Here is a 19,458-nt window from a genome sequence, read left to right as displayed (position 1 = left end):
ATGATCCTCAGCATCGATGTGAGACAATAGCAGTGTGCTACCACCACACACACTTAGGAATGGTGGAGATCATCAGGCATGGTGTTGCACACCTTTAATGCCAGTGCTTGAGAGGCGGAGGTTGGGGGAATCTTTGAGAGCTTGAGAGGTCTGCCTGGTCTACATAGTAAGTTCCAGAACAGCCTGGGACTACTTAGAGAGACCCTGTCTGAAAAAGACAGAGACAGAGACAGAGACAGAGAGACAGAGAGACACAGAGAGACACAGAGAGACACAGAGAGACAGAGAGAGACACAGAGAGACACAGAGAGGCAGAGAGACACAGAGAGACACCGAGAGAGACAGAAAGACACAGAGAGACAGAGAGACAGAGAGCCAGAAAGACACAGAGAGACACAGAGAAACAGAGAGAGAGACAGAGAGAGAGACAGAGAGAGAGAGAGAGAGAGAGAGAGAGACAGAGAGAGACAGAGTGGTGGGGGGATTGGGGCAGGAGAGGTGTCCTTTGTTGCTCTTGCTCTTATAGACAACTGGTGTTTGGTCCCAGCCCTTCAAAACCAGGCGGCTCACAGCTGCCTGTAACTTCAGCTGCAGGGAAGTTCTTCTGGCCTTGGTGAGCTCCTGCACCCATGTGTACATCTCCCTCTCTGCTCCCTCTGCCCACATATATATGTAACTAAAAAGAAAATCTTTTTAAAAATGTATACTCCAGCAGTTGAGACAGAAAGGGGGGTAATTCAAGACGAGCCTGGGCTACATGGCAAAATACTGTCTCAAACAAAACAATATGAAACATAACAAGAGTCAGGCAATCTAGGACTGGTCAGGATGTTTGGGGATGGTAACTCTGTATTTTCTATTCAAAATTTTCGCAAGTCTAAAATTGCTTTTAAAATATCTACTAATTAGAAATGACAATGAACTGGCTTGGTGGTGCTGAGATTGGAAGATCCCTTCAATTTCGAGGCCAGCCTGGGCTATATAGTGATATGAGGGCTATAGGGAACTTGTCAGAACAATGGAAAAACCAGGACAGAAAAACCAACCGCAAACAGCAACAAGAAGCAGCAGACCCACTCAGGAAGGCTTCCTGTGCCTCTTTGCTTGTGACCATGGTGACAGATGTTTAATGCAGTCACTGCTTTGGTTGACAATTTATTTGTTGGTTTGAGATAGACCCTCAAGTAGCTCACACTGGCCTTGAATTTGCTACATGTAGCCATTTGTCGTACTGAACTCCTTTAGTCTGGGCACTCAGGATGTAGAGGCAGTTGGACCTCTGTGCATTTGAGACAATCTGGTATACACAGTGAATTCCAGACCAGCCAGAGCTACATAGTAAGACCCTGTCTAAAATAAAAACAAAGCCGCAAACACCCAACCACCAAGACGGACTGGGTGGAATCTGGAATTATTTGTGATTTTTAGTTTGAGACAGGGTTTCTCTGTGTAGCCCTGACTGTCTTGGAACTCCCTTTGTAGACCAGACTGACCTCAAACTCAGAGATCTGCCTGCCTCTGCTTCCCTAGTGTGGGATTGACCGTAGGCACCACGGCTGCCTTGTTTATTGTCTTAACACATGTGAGTGGTCGTTTTGCCTGCATGTATGTCTGTGCACCACTTACGTGTCTGGGGCTCATGGACGCCAGAATCGGGCGTCAGATCCCCTGGAAATGAATTACAGATGGGTGTGAGCCACTGTGCGTGCTGGGAATCAAGCCTGAGTTCTCTGCAAGAGCACTCAGTGTTCTTAATCATGGAGCCCTCTCTCCAGCCCCGAGAGTTAAATCTCTCTTGTCTCAGACTCATAGACCCATGAGAACCTCGCTGTGGCTTGCAGGAGCTGCCCAGCCTATTTTTCTAGCCAGACTCTATTCTTTTGGCTCTGGAGTTTTGGGCTGAGCTGGGTCCAGCATGTACATACACGGAGGCTCCTCCTGGCCATGTTTTGAATTGGCATAGCTTTGTCTAATGGGATGACCGGGCTAAAGAGATTAGCGACTGCATTATGGATCCCACTTTTAATCCGCACTTTTCGGACTGACTGTCCCTCCTTGGCTGGGAAGGACTCTGCAGAGAAGGTGGCCTAGACTAGCTCCGGCTACCGTTACTGAATTAACGGGGATCCCAGGCTAGGGAGGCCCCAGAATGGGCAACTCCCTGCAGCTTGGGCCCATGGTGCTCTTCCCAAGACCCTGAGTGGTCCAGCCCCTAAGCTCATTCGGGCTTGGAGTGGAAGCTGAACTAGGGGAGGCTGCTGAACCCCCTCGGTAAGCATGGCGCTGCTCAAAGTCAAGTTTGACCAGAAGAAGCGGGTCAAGTTGGCCCAGGGGCTATGGCTTATGAACTGGCTGTCCGTGTTGGCCGGCATCGTCCTCTTCAGCCTGGGGCTGTTCCTGAAGATTGAACTCCGCAAGAGGAGTGACGTGATGGATAACTCCGAGAGCCACTTTGTGCCCAACTCCCTGATTGGGGTGGGGGTCCTGTCCTGTGTCTTCAACTCTCTGGCTGGGAAGATCTGCTATGACGCCCTGGACCCTGCCAAGTACGCCAAGTGGAAGCCCTGGCTGAAGCTGTACCTGGCCGTCTGCGTCTTCTTTAACGTCATCCTCTTCCTGGTGGCGCTCTGCTGCTTTCTGCTGCGAGGCTCCCTGGAGAGCACCCTGGCGTACGGGCTCAAGAACGGGATGAAGTACTATCGGGACACGGACACGCCAGGCCGGTGCTTCATGAAAAAGACCATCGACATGCTCCAGATCGAGTTCAAGTGCTGTGGGAACAACGGCTTCCGGGACTGGTTCGAGATTCAGTGGATCAGCAATCGCTATCTGGACTTTTCCTCCAAGGAGGTCAAAGAGTGAGTAGCCACCACTCCCACCCAGGTCGTCGATTTCCCCAGCCTACCCGGTCCCCTTCCCCCTGGATTGGGTACGGAGCGGGTATCTGTGTGAGGGGCATTACGCTGGACCGGGTGACATTGCGGGCAGCGTGGTCCATCTGGCCCTCAACGAGGGCAACCTCATCTGGTTCAGCTTACATAGACTTACATTTCCTGGTTTGCACCTCAGGTTCCCAAGCTTTTGGTGAGGCCAAAGGTTTCTACCCACCTTTCAAGGAAAGATACTGGGATGTGTAACCGGAGAGTGCTTTACTATGCCTGGTACACAGCAGGTGTTAGTTAAATGCCTGCTTATTCTGGTTTTTCTCTTCCTTTTTTTTTTGACTCAGGGTCATATGTAGTTTGGCTGCCTAGAATTCCTCATGTAGACTAGACTGGTCTTGAACTCAGAGGGATCCTTTTATTTCTGCCTTTCAAGTGCTGGGATTAAAGGCATGTGCCACCATGCCTGGCACGGTGGGTGTATACAGTGTGGCACAGCGTGTTCAGAGGGCAGGGGGCAGTGGTAGGGAGTTCGGTCTTTCTTGGCATGGTGGCCTCGTGGTACTTCCTCTCAGGTTGGCAGGCATGCACAGCATGGCAAAGCCCTTTTACCCACAGAGCTGTTTTGTTTGCTGGCATGGCACAGTTAACGTATTCCCAAGGTACCCTTGGTATGTGTGAAGATGAAGTGCTATGGTGGGGAGGTTTCAGGGAGAATCAACCTCAGTCTCAGCTCCTCCCCAGAGGATGCTCTCTAGGAGGGACACACTCTGTGACCTAATGAGGCTGACACCCCACGGCAGTGGTCCATCCAGGTTTTGTTTGTTTGTTTTTCCTTCCTTTGAGTAACTGGCAAACCCCGCGGGTCTTGAACTGACGGGCAGCCCAGCAGCAGGATGCACTTGAAGCCCAGAGGCTCCTGGGAGGCTGGCATCTAGCTTAGACAAGGCTTTGCTCCTTGGGTGGAGGGAAGCCAGTGAAGGTCACTGCTGGGATGTCATTTTCTCTGTGGAAGGAGATTAGAGCCACAAATCCCCAGGCAAGGAGAGGATTGTGACTAGCGATGCCCTTCCAGATGCTTGCTTCAGGGACAGGGCAGGAGGGTGGGATTTGCATAAGTTACCGAAGAGGAAGTGAAGCCAGGGACAAGTAGAACTCTTGGACATCAGAGAGGCCAGTGCTAAAGTGGATTCTGGATGATAGGAACCTTTTCTTTTTTCTCCTTTTCAAATTGACTGAGTTTCACATGTGTCTAATGTATTTTTTTTTCTATTCTTTTTTTCGGAGCTGGGGACCGAACCCAGGGCCTTACACTTCCTAGGCAAGTGCTCTACCACTGAGCCAAATCCCCAACCCCATGTCTAATGTATTTTAATTCCATCCCATGCCCTTCTAACTCCCCGGCCCACCCTCCTTACTCCCTCCCAGTTTCAAGTTCTTTTTCTCTGTCTTTCTCTCTCTCTCTCTCTCTCTCTCTCTCTCTCTCTCTCTCTCTCCCTACCTCCTCCTCCCTCCCTCTCCCCCCCCCCCAAATAGTTAGTGTTATCTGTATGTGCCTGAATGTCTGTCCCCGTTTGGGCGCCAGTTGCCCCATCCTACAGTGCAGTCGACCAGGGTCTGGGGTCCACCTAGGAGAGAATGGGGGACAAGAGACACAAAGAACAGACAGCAAGTCAAGAGGTCTGATCGAGCTGACAATTTTTAATTTTTCTCAGGCAGAAGATATACTGGTAGAAACAGGATGTGGGGAGGGGTTAGGTAACCACAAAGAAATGAGCCTGACTCAATGACCAGGATATTTGCTGGGTAAATTGGTCAGCGGGAGGAACAGTACAGGGTGGGTTGCTTAGTGACCTGACCACCAGTGCTAAGCAACCTGACAACAAGATTTATTCTATTTATTAAGTTCAAGCAGAACTGCAGGTGCAGGCTTAGGTATGGCTGCTTTGATCTAACATGGAGGTTGCTCCCAACATCATCTACTGAGCATGGATACAGTTTCTCAGGGCCCACATCCCTGAGGAAAATTGTTCCCTCCCCAACTCCCAGCAGCCATTAGTGGCCAATAACCCCTCAGTGATTGGGGTCCTGTCCGTACCCATGCTGGGACGTTTTCTGGCTTGATTTCTTGCAGGTCTCATGCATGCTCACAGTTCATAGATGCCATCGCTCTGCTGTGTCTGGAAAGCACAGGGTCTTACAGGCTTTCTGCTGCCTTCTCCTGGGACGATCCCTGAGCTTGGGGTGTGATAGAAATGTCCCGTTTAGGGCGGAGCATTCTGCAGTCGTACGTTTTCTGCACTTGGCCAGTCGTGAGCCTCTGTACTCACAGAGTCTACGGTCAGGAGCTGCCCTACTGGAGGTTGGGAGCCCTCATCGGCAGTGTAATAAGTCGTTAGGAGTTGGTTTAATGCTATGGTCACTTAGCAGAACAGCAGTAAGTTCTTCCCTTTCCCCACTCAGAGCTAGGGATCTACTTAACCTAGGGCCTTGGGCATGCTAAGCAACTGCTTTACCATTGATCCACCTTCTCAACAGCTGTCCTCCTGCCTGCTTCCCTCCCTCCCTCCATCTCTCCTCATCCCTCTCCCTTCTCCCCCACTCCTTCCTTCCCACTCTCTCCCCTCTCCCTTCTTCCTCCCTCCTTCCCTCTTCCCTCTTCCCCTGTCCCTTCCCCTCCTTCCCCTCTTCTTCCTTTCATAGAGGAGGCAGGAGCCGTCCCTTTCAGCCGTTGCTTCCCCCACTTCTCTCTGTCAGGGTCTTGTCTCCCCCTTAGAGCCTGTCTCTGAAGAACAATATGAAACTGTCTTTGTAATTGCAAATTCCTTTTGCTTTGAGAGTGGAGAAATGACTCAGGTCACTCTACTCTCAATGACCAGGGGACCCAAATTTCCAAGTGGACATTTAACTCTGTCAGAACTACTTCAGTGGGACTAGGAAGCTGACACTGGTGAAGGTTCTCGCTGCTGAGTCTGACAGTGTGACTTTGATGCCACAGGACGAGAGAACTCTCTCTAGCAAGTGTTCCCTGACCTCCTCACAAACGCTGTGGCATGCTTCGGCCCCCGCCACAATAAATAGTATGTTTTAAAAATCCTTTTAAATTTACCTCTGGGGGGGTTGGGGATTTGGCTCAGTGGCAGAGCGCTTACCTAGGAAGCGCAAGGTCCTGGGTTCGGTCCCCAGCCCCGAAAAAAAAAAAGAAAAAAAAATTTACCTCTGGGTACTATACCAACTCTCTGGGATGCAATTGAAAAGTTCCGTTGTCCTGGAGGAAAATTTTGCTACTGTACACACTGAAAATATGACTGACCACAGTAAGAGGCTTGACACTAGAAAGAGAAGCAGGCACATCTCTGAGGTCAAGGTCAGTTGGGTCTATAGAGCAAGCCTGACAGCCAGGGCTACATGGAGAAATCCTGTCTCTAAAAACGAAATAAATAGGGCTGGAGAGATGGCTCAGTGGTTAAGAGCACTGACTGCTCTTCCAGAAGTCCTGAGTTCAATTCCCAGCAACCACATGGTGGCTCACAACCATCTGTAATGGGATCCGATGCCCTCTTCTGGTGTGTCTGAAGATAGTGACAGTGTACTCACATACATAAAGTAAATAAATATTAAAAAAACTAAATAAATAATTAGAAAAACATAGAAGAGATTCTGGACAGATTCTCGTCCACAGCTGACAGGAGTTTTACATCTTCTCCATTTTCATCTAGTATTGCTCACACTGTAATCACCACAGGTGACTACGGAATCCTGCGAGTACAGTCTGATCATGTGACTTGTGCATATCTTCACCATGACCTTTTTAAACTGCCACATACTATCCCCCTGAAGTACACACACACACACACACACACACACACACACCACATATATACTCATACCACACACCACACACACATACATATACTCACACTACACACCACACACACACCACACATATCAGACACACACACACCACACACCACACACACCAGAGACACACACACACACCACAAATCACACACACACACCACACATATATACTCATACCACACACCACACACACATACATATACTCACACTACACACCATACACACACCACACATACCAGACACACACACACCACACACCACACACCACACACACCAGAGACACACACACCCCACAAATCACACACACACACCACAAATCACACATACACACACCACAAATCACACATACACACACCACAAATCACACATACACACACCACACACATATATACTCATACCACACACCACACACACATATATATACTCACACTACATACCACACACACACCACATATACCAGATACACACACACCACACACCACACACACCAGACACACACACACACACCACAAATCACACACATACACACATACTACAAACCAACACATAACACACATACCACACCCCCACACACACCACACCACACACACACACACATACACACCACACACACACATATACTCATACCACACACCACACACACATACATATACTCACACTATACACCACACACACCACACATACCAGACACACACACACCACACACACCAGACACACACACACACACCACAAATCACACACACACACACACACACCACACACACACATACACACCACACACACACATATACTCATACCACACACCACACACACATACATATACTCACACTATACACCACACACACCACACATACCAGACACACACACACCACACACACCAGACACACACACACACCACAAATCACACACACACACACACACACACCACACACACACACATACACACCACACCACACACACACACACACACACACCACACATGCATACTACACATACACACACACTACAAACCACACACATAACACACACACCACACCCCCACCCCCACACCCCCCACACGCAGGTAGGCACATGAGTGTTCTCATTTCTGCTGTTGTAACCTTGGAGCAGTCCTATCCCAGTCTTTTTTTCTCACTGCCCTTTGGCCAGATTTGGTTTTCCTTTGCACAAAGTTGGTCTTAGAGTGATTAAGAGTACAATCAGTCCTGAGTTCAAATCCCAGTAACCACAAGGTGGCTCAAAACCATCTGTAATGGGATCTGATGCCCTCTTCTGGTGTGTCTGAAGACAGTTACAATGTACTTATATACATAAATCTAATAAAACAACAACAACAAACAAACAAAAAACAAAAAAAGCCCTCTGGAACCAGGTGATAGCACACGCCTTTAATCCCAGCATTTAGGAGACAGAGGCAGGCAGCTCTCTGTGAATTTGAAGTCAGTCTGGGCTACTGAGCGAGTTCTAGGACAGGCAGAGCTACACAGAGAAACCTTGTCTTGAAAACAAAACAAAAAATAATCATACTAACAAAAAAAAAGGAAGAGGAAATTCTGACGTTTGTAAAGTTTATTTATTTGTATTTTGAGACCTCAAGTCCTGAGAAGTAGTCTGCATTTATTTTTTGGATTCTGGATTAGGGTAAGATTCTGACGGCAGGGACCAGGCTAGAAAAGTGTGTGTGTGTGTGTGTGTGTGTGTGTGTGTGTGTGTGTCTCACATGACCAGTCACAAAAAGCTTTAAAAAGAAATTTAAAATAACGTATTTATTTATTAAATTTTTTGTTTATTTACTGTGGTGCAAGAACCACAGTTCGTAGAGATCAGAGGACAACGTGAGTTTTGGTGCTTCTATGTCAGTAGAGAGCAAAGAGGTGCCCTCCCAAACCAGAACTACCCCCCTTAACCTTCCCTCCGTATCCAGGTTCTGCATGCAGCCCTGCAGGCTGTAACTGTGCCTTAGCATCCCTCCTCGGCCGGCCGGGGGTCCTGGATGGACCTGGAAGCAGGGACTTACTGCCTTTCACCACCTGACATCTGCAGAGGGAGGGGCCAAGGCCAGGAATGACCCCAGGTCTCAGGGACGCGTGTCTGTCCCCAGTCAGTACTTCTTTTCTCTCATTTTAGGACTGAGCCTCTTTCATCGGACTGGGGTGTTGGGTCCCGAAGAAGGACCCCCGATTTAGCACAGGGGAGGAAGGGCCAAGCTCCAGGTGGGACTTCCCTGGGCCCTCCCAGCACGCGCATGCTCGGCACAGCTCTGCCCTCATCCTGGAATCACCTTGTTTACTTAGGGCCTGCTTTCTTTCCGCCGGCAGATTAGGGCCCCACCCCCCTCCTAAGACAGGGCCAGGTCAGTGTGAGCTTCTTAGGGGTGAGCTGGCTATTTATAGCGGCGCAGTTCCCAGGTTATAAAAGTTCTCTGCTGTGGGGAGGGGGAAGGGTAGATTGTGGGGATGGGAGAGGGGGGGAGGGTCGGGTCGGGTCAGTGGGTCTCCAGCCTGTGCTCCGGGCTCCACCCCGCATCCAGGGCAGTCTCAAGGCAGCCCGCAGAGTCTCCTGGAGAAACGTGGGATTTAGTGGGTGACCTGCTATATCAATAGGGAAAGAGTGAGGTGGGATTCAGGCATCCAGCGATGTAATCCTACTCAAGGGGCAGAGGGACAGCTGGGAAGTCGGGGTCATCCCCTTGACCTCTGACCTTCGGTAACCCATCTAAACAGTGAGAATGGAAGAAACTGTGGTGGAGAGTTGCCCCGGGAGTCTGTTTAGAGAGGGGTGGGGGTATATAAGGGATTGGCGTCCTGCTCTCCCCCCTCCTCTCTGCTTGCTTTTTCACCCCACTTCCGGTGGTGAGGAGCTATAGAGGGAATTGAGGCTGTGCTGAGGGAGTCCCAGTCTGAAGGAGACCAGCAGGGTGTCTTGCTCCCTGAAGGTTAGGAAGGGGAGATGGGGAGTTGGGGACACTCAGGAGTCTCTGCTGGCCCAATGACCTCAGGCACACCTGTAGCATGTGTGAGGCAGGTGGGCAGGCTTTAGTCCATCTTGGGGGTACCTGGGGCGGGTGTAGGGACAAGGATGGAGCTAGGCAGTGGATCCTGAGGTGCAGGGTGAGTAAGAGGGTCATGTTTCTTTCTTACTTAACTGTCTCGAGGTAGCAGCCCCAGAGAAGTGGGCGTGGGCTGGAACTTGGTCGAATGTGTACCTAGCATGACGTGCCTTTGAGATCTATCTCCGTCTCCATGTATACGGGGTGTGGTGACGAATGCCTGTGCTCTTAGCACTTGTGGGGGTGAAGGCAGGAGGATAGGAAGTTCAAGTTCATCCTCAGTGACCAAGGAAGTTCAAGGCCAAGGTAGGAGAGAGACCCATGTGGTCTTAGATGAGACTGTCCTCCTCAGGGTCCCACTGGCTTCTCAATGGAATCATCTGGTGGGTTTTCAAGGTCCTCTTCAGAGGGCTTTAGGTGGAGAGGAGCCAAGATTTTCTGAAGGCTTGGCCAGAGGTGTTCCTTGTATGACCTGTGGGCTTCTGAGGTGACGGGCTCACAGCCATCCGACACATGTCCAGAAAGGATCAGCATCTCGGAACAAGTGGCACTGTAGTCTGTTCTCTGACAAACCCCGCCTGTGCCTGGGGATACTAGAAACGGCTTCTGGAGGGTCAAGGCAGGCTCCAGGACAGCCTGCGAAGTCAGCAGCACATCTGAGTGTGGGGCCCCTCAGCTTTGAATAAAGCCACTCGAGGGTCCTGGGTGCTCGGAGGGAAGAAACGTGTCAGAGACTAAGTTCTGCTCGGTGTGGCCAGGGTCACCGACCTTCGAGAGGGGAGGGGTGGAGGGAGATGGGAGCCTCTGCCGGCCTCAGCCTCAGGACTACTGAGGCTCATTTCAGATATCCTTGGGGTAGACTTGAGAGGCAGGTACAGGCTTCACCTCATCTTAAGGACACCGGAAGGCCCTGCCAACACCCCTCTAGCCTGCCTTCCTGCCCTGTCCCACTAGGGCACCGTCATCAGCATTGGCCTAGTACTGTATGGGCCACGCAGTGAACTCAAGCTTCAGGGACTTGGCAGAAGCCAGGCAAGATCTGGCTTATCTGCCGCGCGCGCACCAAGGCATCACCAGGGATCCTGATAGCCCCTTCCGAAGCCAAAGCTTAAGCAGCCCCAGCCTCCCACCGAGCATTGCGCCTGCGCATTCCTGCCTTGCAGAGACTCGTGCCCTGCAGGTGCCCTCAAAGGCCAAGAACAACAGTTACTAACTCACAAGTGACCCTGTCCCTGTGATGTCTGTCCTCCAGTCTGTTCATTTCCTAACCCGATGTGGGCTCCCAGTCCCCGGGATGGCTCTTGCTGGACCACTGTCTGGTGAGGCACCCTTTGCGCATGCGCTGACCCTTACTTTGTATTTCACGTGCGCCATGCTCTCTTCAAGCATTTGTACCTGTCTCTTCACATAATCCTCACGGCACAAGGAAGCCGAGGCAGTCCAGGGTTAAGGGATTTGTCTGGAGGGAAGAAGCTGGTCTGTACAGGACAAGAGTCAAAGCCAGTGGTTGGTCCTCTTTTACCCGTCCCATGCCTGTGCTACCTAGTGCCACCTATTAGGTAATGCACCCTGCCCATGAGTAATGTCAGGACTGAAGGACATGTGGACATACTGCGTAACCCACGCCACCGTAAGCAGCCTTCTTAGAGCCCTAACTTATCCCAGTGAGTGGGAAAGCAGCAGGCAGCTCATAGACATGGCCCACAGGTGGACCCTATGGCAAAGGCTCTTGGAAGGAGAGAAGTGTAAGTTCAGGTGAGTTGAAGGGAGCAAGTGGGATGCTTCAGCTCCTTCAAGTTGTCCTCTGACTTCTACATGGCATCAAGATACAGGCGTGTGCACACAGTAACAAATGTAAGAGACATTTACCTTCTGAAGTAAGACACTAATTGATTCTCTTAATGATGATGATGATGATGATGATGATGATGACGACGACGACGCTGATGATGATGATAATAATAATTCCATAAAACTCCGAGCTACTCATTCATCTACTTGGTCTGCAGAGATCAGAGCTTGGACTTATATGGTACAGGTTGTCTCTCCCATGGCTGGCTCCATAGATGACAGAGGTCTCTGAAGGGGTCACCCACAGACACAGGGCACTCATTTGGATTCACCGTCTATATTTCCCTTGAGGAAACCTATGGACCACGTGGGCCACCCCCACAGCAGCCACAGATGTTGCTCGATGAAATAAAAAATAAAAAAATTGCGGACACTCTTCATTGTTGGATGAGGAAAGATCTCTAAGGTTTAAGGCCAGCACGCAAGGCAGCTGTGTGGGCTTTCCAGTTATTAAAAACAATTAACTATAATCATCATCATCATCACCACCATCATCATCATCGTGAGTCTGTGGTGTGTGTCTGCAGGCGTGCATAATCTGCAACATGCCTCTGGAGGTCAGAAGACAACTTGTGGAAACTGGTTTTCCCTTTCTACCATATGGTCTTGGTGATCAGACGCAGGCCACAAAGCTCAGCCCCTTTACCCACTGAGCCATCTTGCCAGCCCAACGTGGGCTCTTTCAGATGAGGGCTCAGAGACAGTCTTTATTTTATATGTGTGTCTGAGGGTGTGTGGGCATTCATGCAAGAGAACACATGGGTGTGTGGGAAGTGTTGAGGACAACCTCAGGTGACCTCAGGGGCTGTCCCCCCCATCCTTCTCCTCCTCTTCTTCTTACAACAGAGTCTCTCCCTGGCCTGGAACTTGCCAAGTAGGCTATCCTAGCTAGCCGATGAGTTCCAGAAATCCATCTGTCTGAGTCCCTAAGCCACCATATCAGCAGACTGAAGTCCGCTCCACTCCTCCTGCTTGCACTGTCTAGCTCTTTACCAAGAGGGCTGTCTCCTTAGCTACTTTTATTTATGTATTTATCTCCGGAGACAACCTTTTGTAATCTGAGCTGGCCCTGAATGCACTGTGTAGCTGAGGATAGCTTTAAACTGATCAATCCTCCTGCCTCCACCTCCCTAGAGCTGGGAGTATAGGGTGCCCCACCACACCCAGCCAAGTACACACATCAATGCCTTCAGACACACCAGAAAAGGGCATCAGATCCCATTACAGATGGCTGTGAGCCACCATGTGGTTGCTGGGGATTTGAACTCATGACCTCTGGAAGAGCAGTCAGTGCTCTTCACCGCTGAGCCATCGCTCCGGGCCCCCATAAGTACACACATCTTAAGTATGCTGCTGGAAGAATTTTTGCCAAGCCCTGGTCAGGCAGCGTGAACAGTCTGTGGGGGTGGGAGGGACTTTTCACCGTAAAGATGCCTCTGAGGCTGTGGGTCACTGTGGGTCACTGTGGGTCACTGTGGGTCACTGTGGGTCACTGTGGAAGCATAGCAGACCCTAACGGAATATGAACGAATCCAGACGTGCAGAGTTGCTGGGAGTCTTTCCTGGCAGTGTAGAGAGTAGAGGACACAGCCTTGTCTTTCAAAGGGAGTAAGGGGATTCTGCTGCTACTGTGGAGTTTACAGGTGAGGCCTGTGCCTGTCCCCAGCCTCCACATACTGCCTCTGCACAGGCCCGGAGCCAGAGCAAGTGATCTGTGAAGGGGAGAGATGGTTGGTGAAGGGAGAGGGTTTAAATCCTGCTCCCGCCTTCTAGAACACCCGCTCCAGGAGGCTGGGATGGGTTCACTGTCCTATGTGTAGTTCCTAGCACAGAGGCTGGCATGTGGTGGACGTTCACGGGCAGTGCACAATGACAATTCAGGTTCTTGGTGCACGGGAGGACCTGCTGCTTGGTGAGTTGTCCCCGGAGGCTGAACCAGGCTGTTTCTCTTCCAGCCGCATCAAGAGTAATGTGGATGGGAGGTACCTGGTGGACGGCGTCCCCTTCAGCTGCTGCAACCCCAGCTCCCCGCGGCCCTGTATTCAGTACCAGCTCACCAACAACTCTGCGCACTACAGCTATGACCACCAGACCGAGGAGCTCAACCTCTGGCTGCGGGGTTGCAGGGCTGCCCTGCTGAATTACTACAGCAGCCTCATGAACTCCATGGGCGTTGTCACGCTTCTCATCTGGCTCTTTGAGGTAGGTCCACAGAGGACAGGGAAAGGGAGCCCGCCAAACTTGGGTTTAACATGGTGAGGCCAGACCTGGTGAGCAAACCTACAGGGTCTCATGCGATCTAGGCTGGCCTTAAGCTTGATACGTAGCCAAGGCTAGCCCTGAATTCCTTATCCTTCCAAGTGCCAGGAAACAGGTGTTCATCCCCATGCCTGGCATCTTTCTGTGGTTGAGACATACTCTCATTATGTTGCCCATGCTGCCCTCAAATTCACGATCTTCTGCCTCAGCATCCCCGGAAAGCTGGGACCACAGAAGTGCCATCGTGCCTGGCATCATTACTTACAAAAATACTTAGTTAAAAATCAACATAAAATTGACTTTTTTTCTTCCTTTATTTTTGAGATAGAGTCTTTCTATATATAGACCCGGCTATTCTGGAACTCTCCATGTAGACCAGGCTGGCCCCAAACCCACAGAGATCTGCCTGCCTCCACCTACTAAGCCCTGAGATTAAAGGCGTGCGTGAAACGAAGCCGTTTATTTTATCTATAGTGGCACGCATCCACCATTGAGCTAGTCCTAAAGCACTTCATTCACCCTCCCCAAGCAACTTTACACTCACTAAACAGCAACGCTCAGCACCCCAGCCCACGGCAGCTACCCATTTGCAACTGTGGCCGTGCCTGTACCTGTTCTGGACACCTGGTGTACATGAACCTTTCTGCCGCACGACCTCTTGCCTGGCTCTTCGCTTAGCCAGCACTTTGCCTGCTTGTTTCTGAGGCCTTGGATGATTACATTACCTGTTACATGGGACAGCGGCATTATCTCGGGACGACTGGGAGTCTCCGTGTGCAGTGATGGGTAGGTTGGGTCTTCGGGCAAGAGAGTCTGTAAGGATTTGTACTGTGGAAGAGTCTAGATGGTGTGTATCTTCTAGTCTTCCTTTTGCCATCTGTAAGGCGCAGTTCCCTTTTCTGCAGTTTCGTGAAACTCAGCACCCCCCTCCCCTGTATCCATGATCTTTCCTTGTCCAAGTAATCCTTGGACGGAAATGCTAACGAGCGATGCTGGGAGCTGTTCTAGGTGCTGAACGGGCCACAAACTCGTCGAGGGTGACGACGAGAAAATCTATCCTCCAATACCAAAATGTAGCAAGACAGAAACATTAGCTGAGGCAGTTTCTTTCTATCAGAGAAGATTTCTTGGCTCTGTCTTGTCTCCCACGGACAAGGACAGGGCGTATCTACACATTTCTTCTAAGCCACCATAGGTGGCTGGACCGCATGCGAAAGCTTTTGATATCAAGGCAAAGGCAGCATGTCATGACCTTTTATTGGTTCCATGACACCTTGAGGCAGTCTTGGGAATGAGTGTCACCAGGGGAGCAGCTAAACACCAGCCTGGCAGTCACCACCCAAGATCCATGACAAGATGCCGGCCCCGTAAGACTGCCATGGAGCACCCCATCTCCTTCCAGCTCGCTGTTGTTGGAACCCAGCCCCCAGGGACCAGGTCACAGGGAACACCCCCAACTTCTAGAGACCAGAGCTGCCTCAGGCAGTAGACTGCTGGCGCTGAGGGCAACGTTGTAACCTTAGCCTTGACCTCTTGTGCATCCCAGTCCAGTCAGGAGATGATCAACCATAGTCAAAAGGGCAGACCACCACCAAGTGCGGAGTCCATAGTGCAGCAGGTTTCCTCCAGAAAGACACAGCTTTTCTTAGGAAACAGCCAGAAGCTGCACAGGAAACTTGAGCTTGCGTAGGGGGAAGCAGTGAATGGAATACAAAATGAAAGGAAAAAAATGGTACCTGCCGTGCCAATCGGCTGACAGGTCTACTGGCCTGTTGGGTGCACAAAAGGTGTGCTCTGCACATGCAGGTCCCACGCCATCCAGGGGGGCCACTTACATGCAGGCCGGTAGCCAATCCAGATGCTTTAGGACCCAGAGTCTGCACCGTGGCTGCTGGTGCCTGCATCCACTCATTACCACAGGGATAAGAGATCACCCCGCACCAGGGTATGCAAAAGAGGAGATGAATTTTCATCTTCTCAGATCTATTTTATGTTAAGTGTCTCGTCTGCCTGTATGCGTGTGTATCACGAGCTCACCTGGTGTCAGTGGAGGTCAGCAGGGGGGGGGGTCACATCCCAGGGAACCGGAGTGACAGGTGGTTCTGAACTGCCCTGTGGGTGCTGGGAACCGAACCTGCGTCCTGTGCGAGAGCAGGCGCTCTTGACTGCTGAGCCATCTCCCCGCCCCAGAAGTGACTCTTTTGTTGTTTTGAGACAGGATCTCTCTTCACAGTTCTGGCTGTCCTAGATCTCTATGTAGACCAGGCTGGCCTCAAACTCATAGAAATCTACCAGCCTCTGCCCCCTGAGTGCTGGGATTAAGGGCATGCACGCACTACCATGCTTGGCCTGGCAGTGAGTTTTAAAAAAGATTACATTTGTTTGTTTGTGTGTGTGTATACATGTTTGGGCATATGTGTGCCGTGGGACACTTGTGGAGGTCAGAGGACAACTTGCAGGAGTCAGCTGTCTCTTTCCACTATGGGGAAATCCAAAGTGGATTCTTGGCAGCAAGTCTCTACCCATCAAGCCGGAAGCCACCTTGCCAGCCCTGGAAGTGAGTGTGTGATCCCATCCAGTAAAGCGGCCAACCTTCTTACGGACAAAGAAATTCACTGTGACAGGGCGGGACACAGTGTGAAGGGCTGGTGTGTTCAGCCTGCTGTGGGGAAGGGCAGGAAGAAGGGGAGGGGTAGACACAGCACAGGTCACTTAGGGTTAACTCTGGATTCACAGGCAAGTCAGGAGCCATGATGATCTATGCAGAGAACATCAAATGTTCTGAACACCTTCAGGGGGCTGGAAGGGAGGCCAGGGTGCAACGGGTCGCAATGTGGATCAGTTCAAGTCCCACACCCAGGGAGCTGGGAGCTGCCCCGGCTCACATCGCCCTGACAGCCCCCCTACCTGTGCCCCACGTCTGTTCTAAGTCTCTGTTCTCCCCACCAGGTGAGCATCACTGCCGGACTCCGCTTCCTCCACACAGCGCTGGAGAGCGTGTCCAACCCGGAGGACCCTGAGTGTGAGAGCGAGGGCTGGTTGCTGGAGAATAGCGTGTCCGAGACCTGGAAGGCCTTTCTGGAGAGCTTTAAAAAACTGGGCAAGAGCAATCAGGTGGAGGCTGAAGCTGCAGACGCAGGCCAGGCCCCAGAGGCTGGCTGACGGCCTGGGGCGTCTCCCTTCCTCACCACTTAGTGGACTCCAGGGAATGTGGATACCCCTTGTCCAGCTGAAGGTCCAAATTTCCCAAGAAAGCTGGTCACCTACTGACTCTCCTTGACGTGGGCCTTGAAGTTCAGAGTCCTTAGGGCACACTATGCTACAAACATCGGTGAAATGGCTGCCTGCAAATGTGAGTGACTGAACAAACACTCCCAGTGGATGCCTGTCTCACAGGACTGGCTAGTCCAGGGCTCTGACCAAGTGTGAGCCCAGTTCTCCCATAGGTGACTGGCCACACCAAGGGCCTCCCCCTCCTTAGTAGTTAGTGTCTGCCTCTTTTAAGCTCTAAGTTTCTGCATCCCAACCATTATTTGACACATAAAATCAAGGTGAAAAAACAAAACCCTTCGGGCCATGTTGTCTCTTCCTTAATGGTAGGGTTAACTGCTGGTCACTGTTTGCTTAGCGGCACACAATGGGGAAGAAGCAGTTATGTTTTTTTTTTTTTTTTTTTTTGGTTCTTTTTTTTTTTTTTCGGAGCTGGGGACCGAACCCAGGACCTTGCGCTTCCTAGGTAAACGCTCTACCACTGAGCTAAATCCCCAGCCCCAGCAGTTATGTTTTTATAAGAGTAATGGACTCCCCTAGAGGGTCATAGACACTCACAGATGGTGCAGGGATTGAACACTTTCCCTTACCAAAACCCATACCTGCCCCCGTCCCGGACCCTCAGTTACTCCAGCTGGCTTACCCAGCATCCCCTCCACTCACAAAGAGCTGGGTGAGTCACCGCTTGTGGCATGTCTGAGAAAGCCCCAGGTGAGTTTGTTGTCCTGTAGGAGAGAGACGAGATGATCAATTAACAGTCCACCACTTGGGACTCTTACCTCCTGGGTGGGCTTGGGGACATGGTCTCAGATGGCTTCAGCAGTCCTTGTGGACTGCACAGTCAGGAGGAGGGCAAGGACCTCTGGGAGCTTCTGTTTTCCCTCCCACAAAACACTATGGGGATGCTGCTGTACTGGGGAAGATTCTGGGAGACAGGCTATCTTTCCGAGCTAGCGCGTGTGGAAGCGGCGGTTTCTTCTGGGAATGACAGGCAAGCTCTTAGGGGAAGCAAAAGATGATTTTGGTGGCACCCAGACTAAGGTACCGAGATTACCACAGGGCTCAGCTGCTGCTGGCCTGTCCTGTGGCTCCAACTCTCTCAGGGGGGAAGACCAGACTAGAGACAACGGTATACCCAAGAAACTATGGCCCCAATGTTGTTTAGTATCCTGAGTCTCTCAGAGCAAGGAATGGCCCAGGTACACCAGGCATCTGTGGCGGGCACCTCAGGGTCCTGCCGTCACCTCTCAGGAGGGCTGAGACCGTGGCGAAAGGTACTCTAGACCCACTTCTAACTGTGCTGTCAACCATGTATTAAGAGATATTAAAACTATATTGTATGAAAATCACTTTTGTTACGTGACTGTCCATCTATTCAATAGTATACATCAGAGGACGTCCGATTCTAGCCAGTGCCTGTCTAAAAAGGCAGGAGCCAGGTCTGACAGTGCATGCCTCGCTGATCCCAGCATTTGGGAGGTGGAGGCCAGAGGACCAGTTCAATGTCATCTTCTACTACATAGTAAGTTCCAAAGCTAGCCTGGGCTATATGAGACCAATCTTATAAATAGGGTGGGGGTGGGGCTAGAGAGATGGCTTAGTGATTAAGGGTACACAGGTGCAGTTCTCAGTACCTAAAGGTGTATTTTTACAACAGCTTGTAACTCCAGCTCCAGGGACCCGATGCCTTCTTCTGGCCCCCATGGGCACCCCTACGTGTGGCACCCTCCCACTGATGCAGAAATAACTTCAAATAATCAAGTCTTAGCTGGGCAGGGATGGCACCCACTCTTAATCTCAGCACTCAAGAGGTAGAGGCAGGTCAATCCCTGCATTTGAGGCTAGCCTGGTCTACAGAGTGAGTTCCAGGACAGCCAGGGCTACACGGAGAAACCCTGCCTTGAACCCTGCTCCCCTGTAAGCTCACCTCCAAAATCAATTTTCTTTTTTCCTGCTGGATTTCTAAAACAATCATTTTTCCGAACAGGTAATCGTAAGCGTCCCTGGAGCAGGGTACAGGGTATGTGGTTCCCAGAAGATTTAGGATTAACTGCATTGGAAATAGTCGTAGGCAGCCGGAGAGTTGCCAGGAAGACCTAGCCCATTCCTGTTGGCGATTTACCAGTGCCCGGTAATACTCTGGTACCAACCTCTTCTTTATGCAGTATTTGTACCTCTTCACACTTGTGTAAACTCACTTCCTGCTGTTTCAGCCCAGCCCTAGGCAGGGTCACTGGTAAAGACAGAACCAGGGATGCTTCCTTTTTAAACGCTGTGATGGGGATT

The 19,458-nt window shown here is 50.9% G+C and overlaps 1 protein-coding gene across 1 annotated transcript; it reads left to right on the top strand.

Annotated features, from left to right (window-relative positions):
* The first annotated feature begins 2,156 nt into the window (after nt 1-2,156).
* Prph2 (peripherin 2) lies at nt 2,157-17,463 on the top strand. The gene is given in 3 exon segments (NM_013021.2): nt 2,157-2,858; nt 13,599-13,845; nt 16,852-17,463. Coding segments are annotated over 3 exon segments (1,041 nt in total). The 5' UTR covers nt 2,157-2,277; the 3' UTR covers nt 17,065-17,463.
* The last annotated feature ends 1,995 nt before the right edge of the window (nt 17,464-19,458 follow it).

This window comes from Rattus norvegicus, chromosome 9 (genome assembly GCF_021556685.1).
Source record: "Rattus norvegicus strain SHRSP/BbbUtx chromosome 9, alternate assembly SHRSP_T2T, whole genome shotgun sequence".
NCBI lineage: Eukaryota > Metazoa > Chordata > Mammalia > Rodentia > Muridae > Rattus > Rattus norvegicus.
Note: the sequence above shows the minus strand (reverse complement) of the source record. Positions and strands in the feature narration are given on the sequence as shown.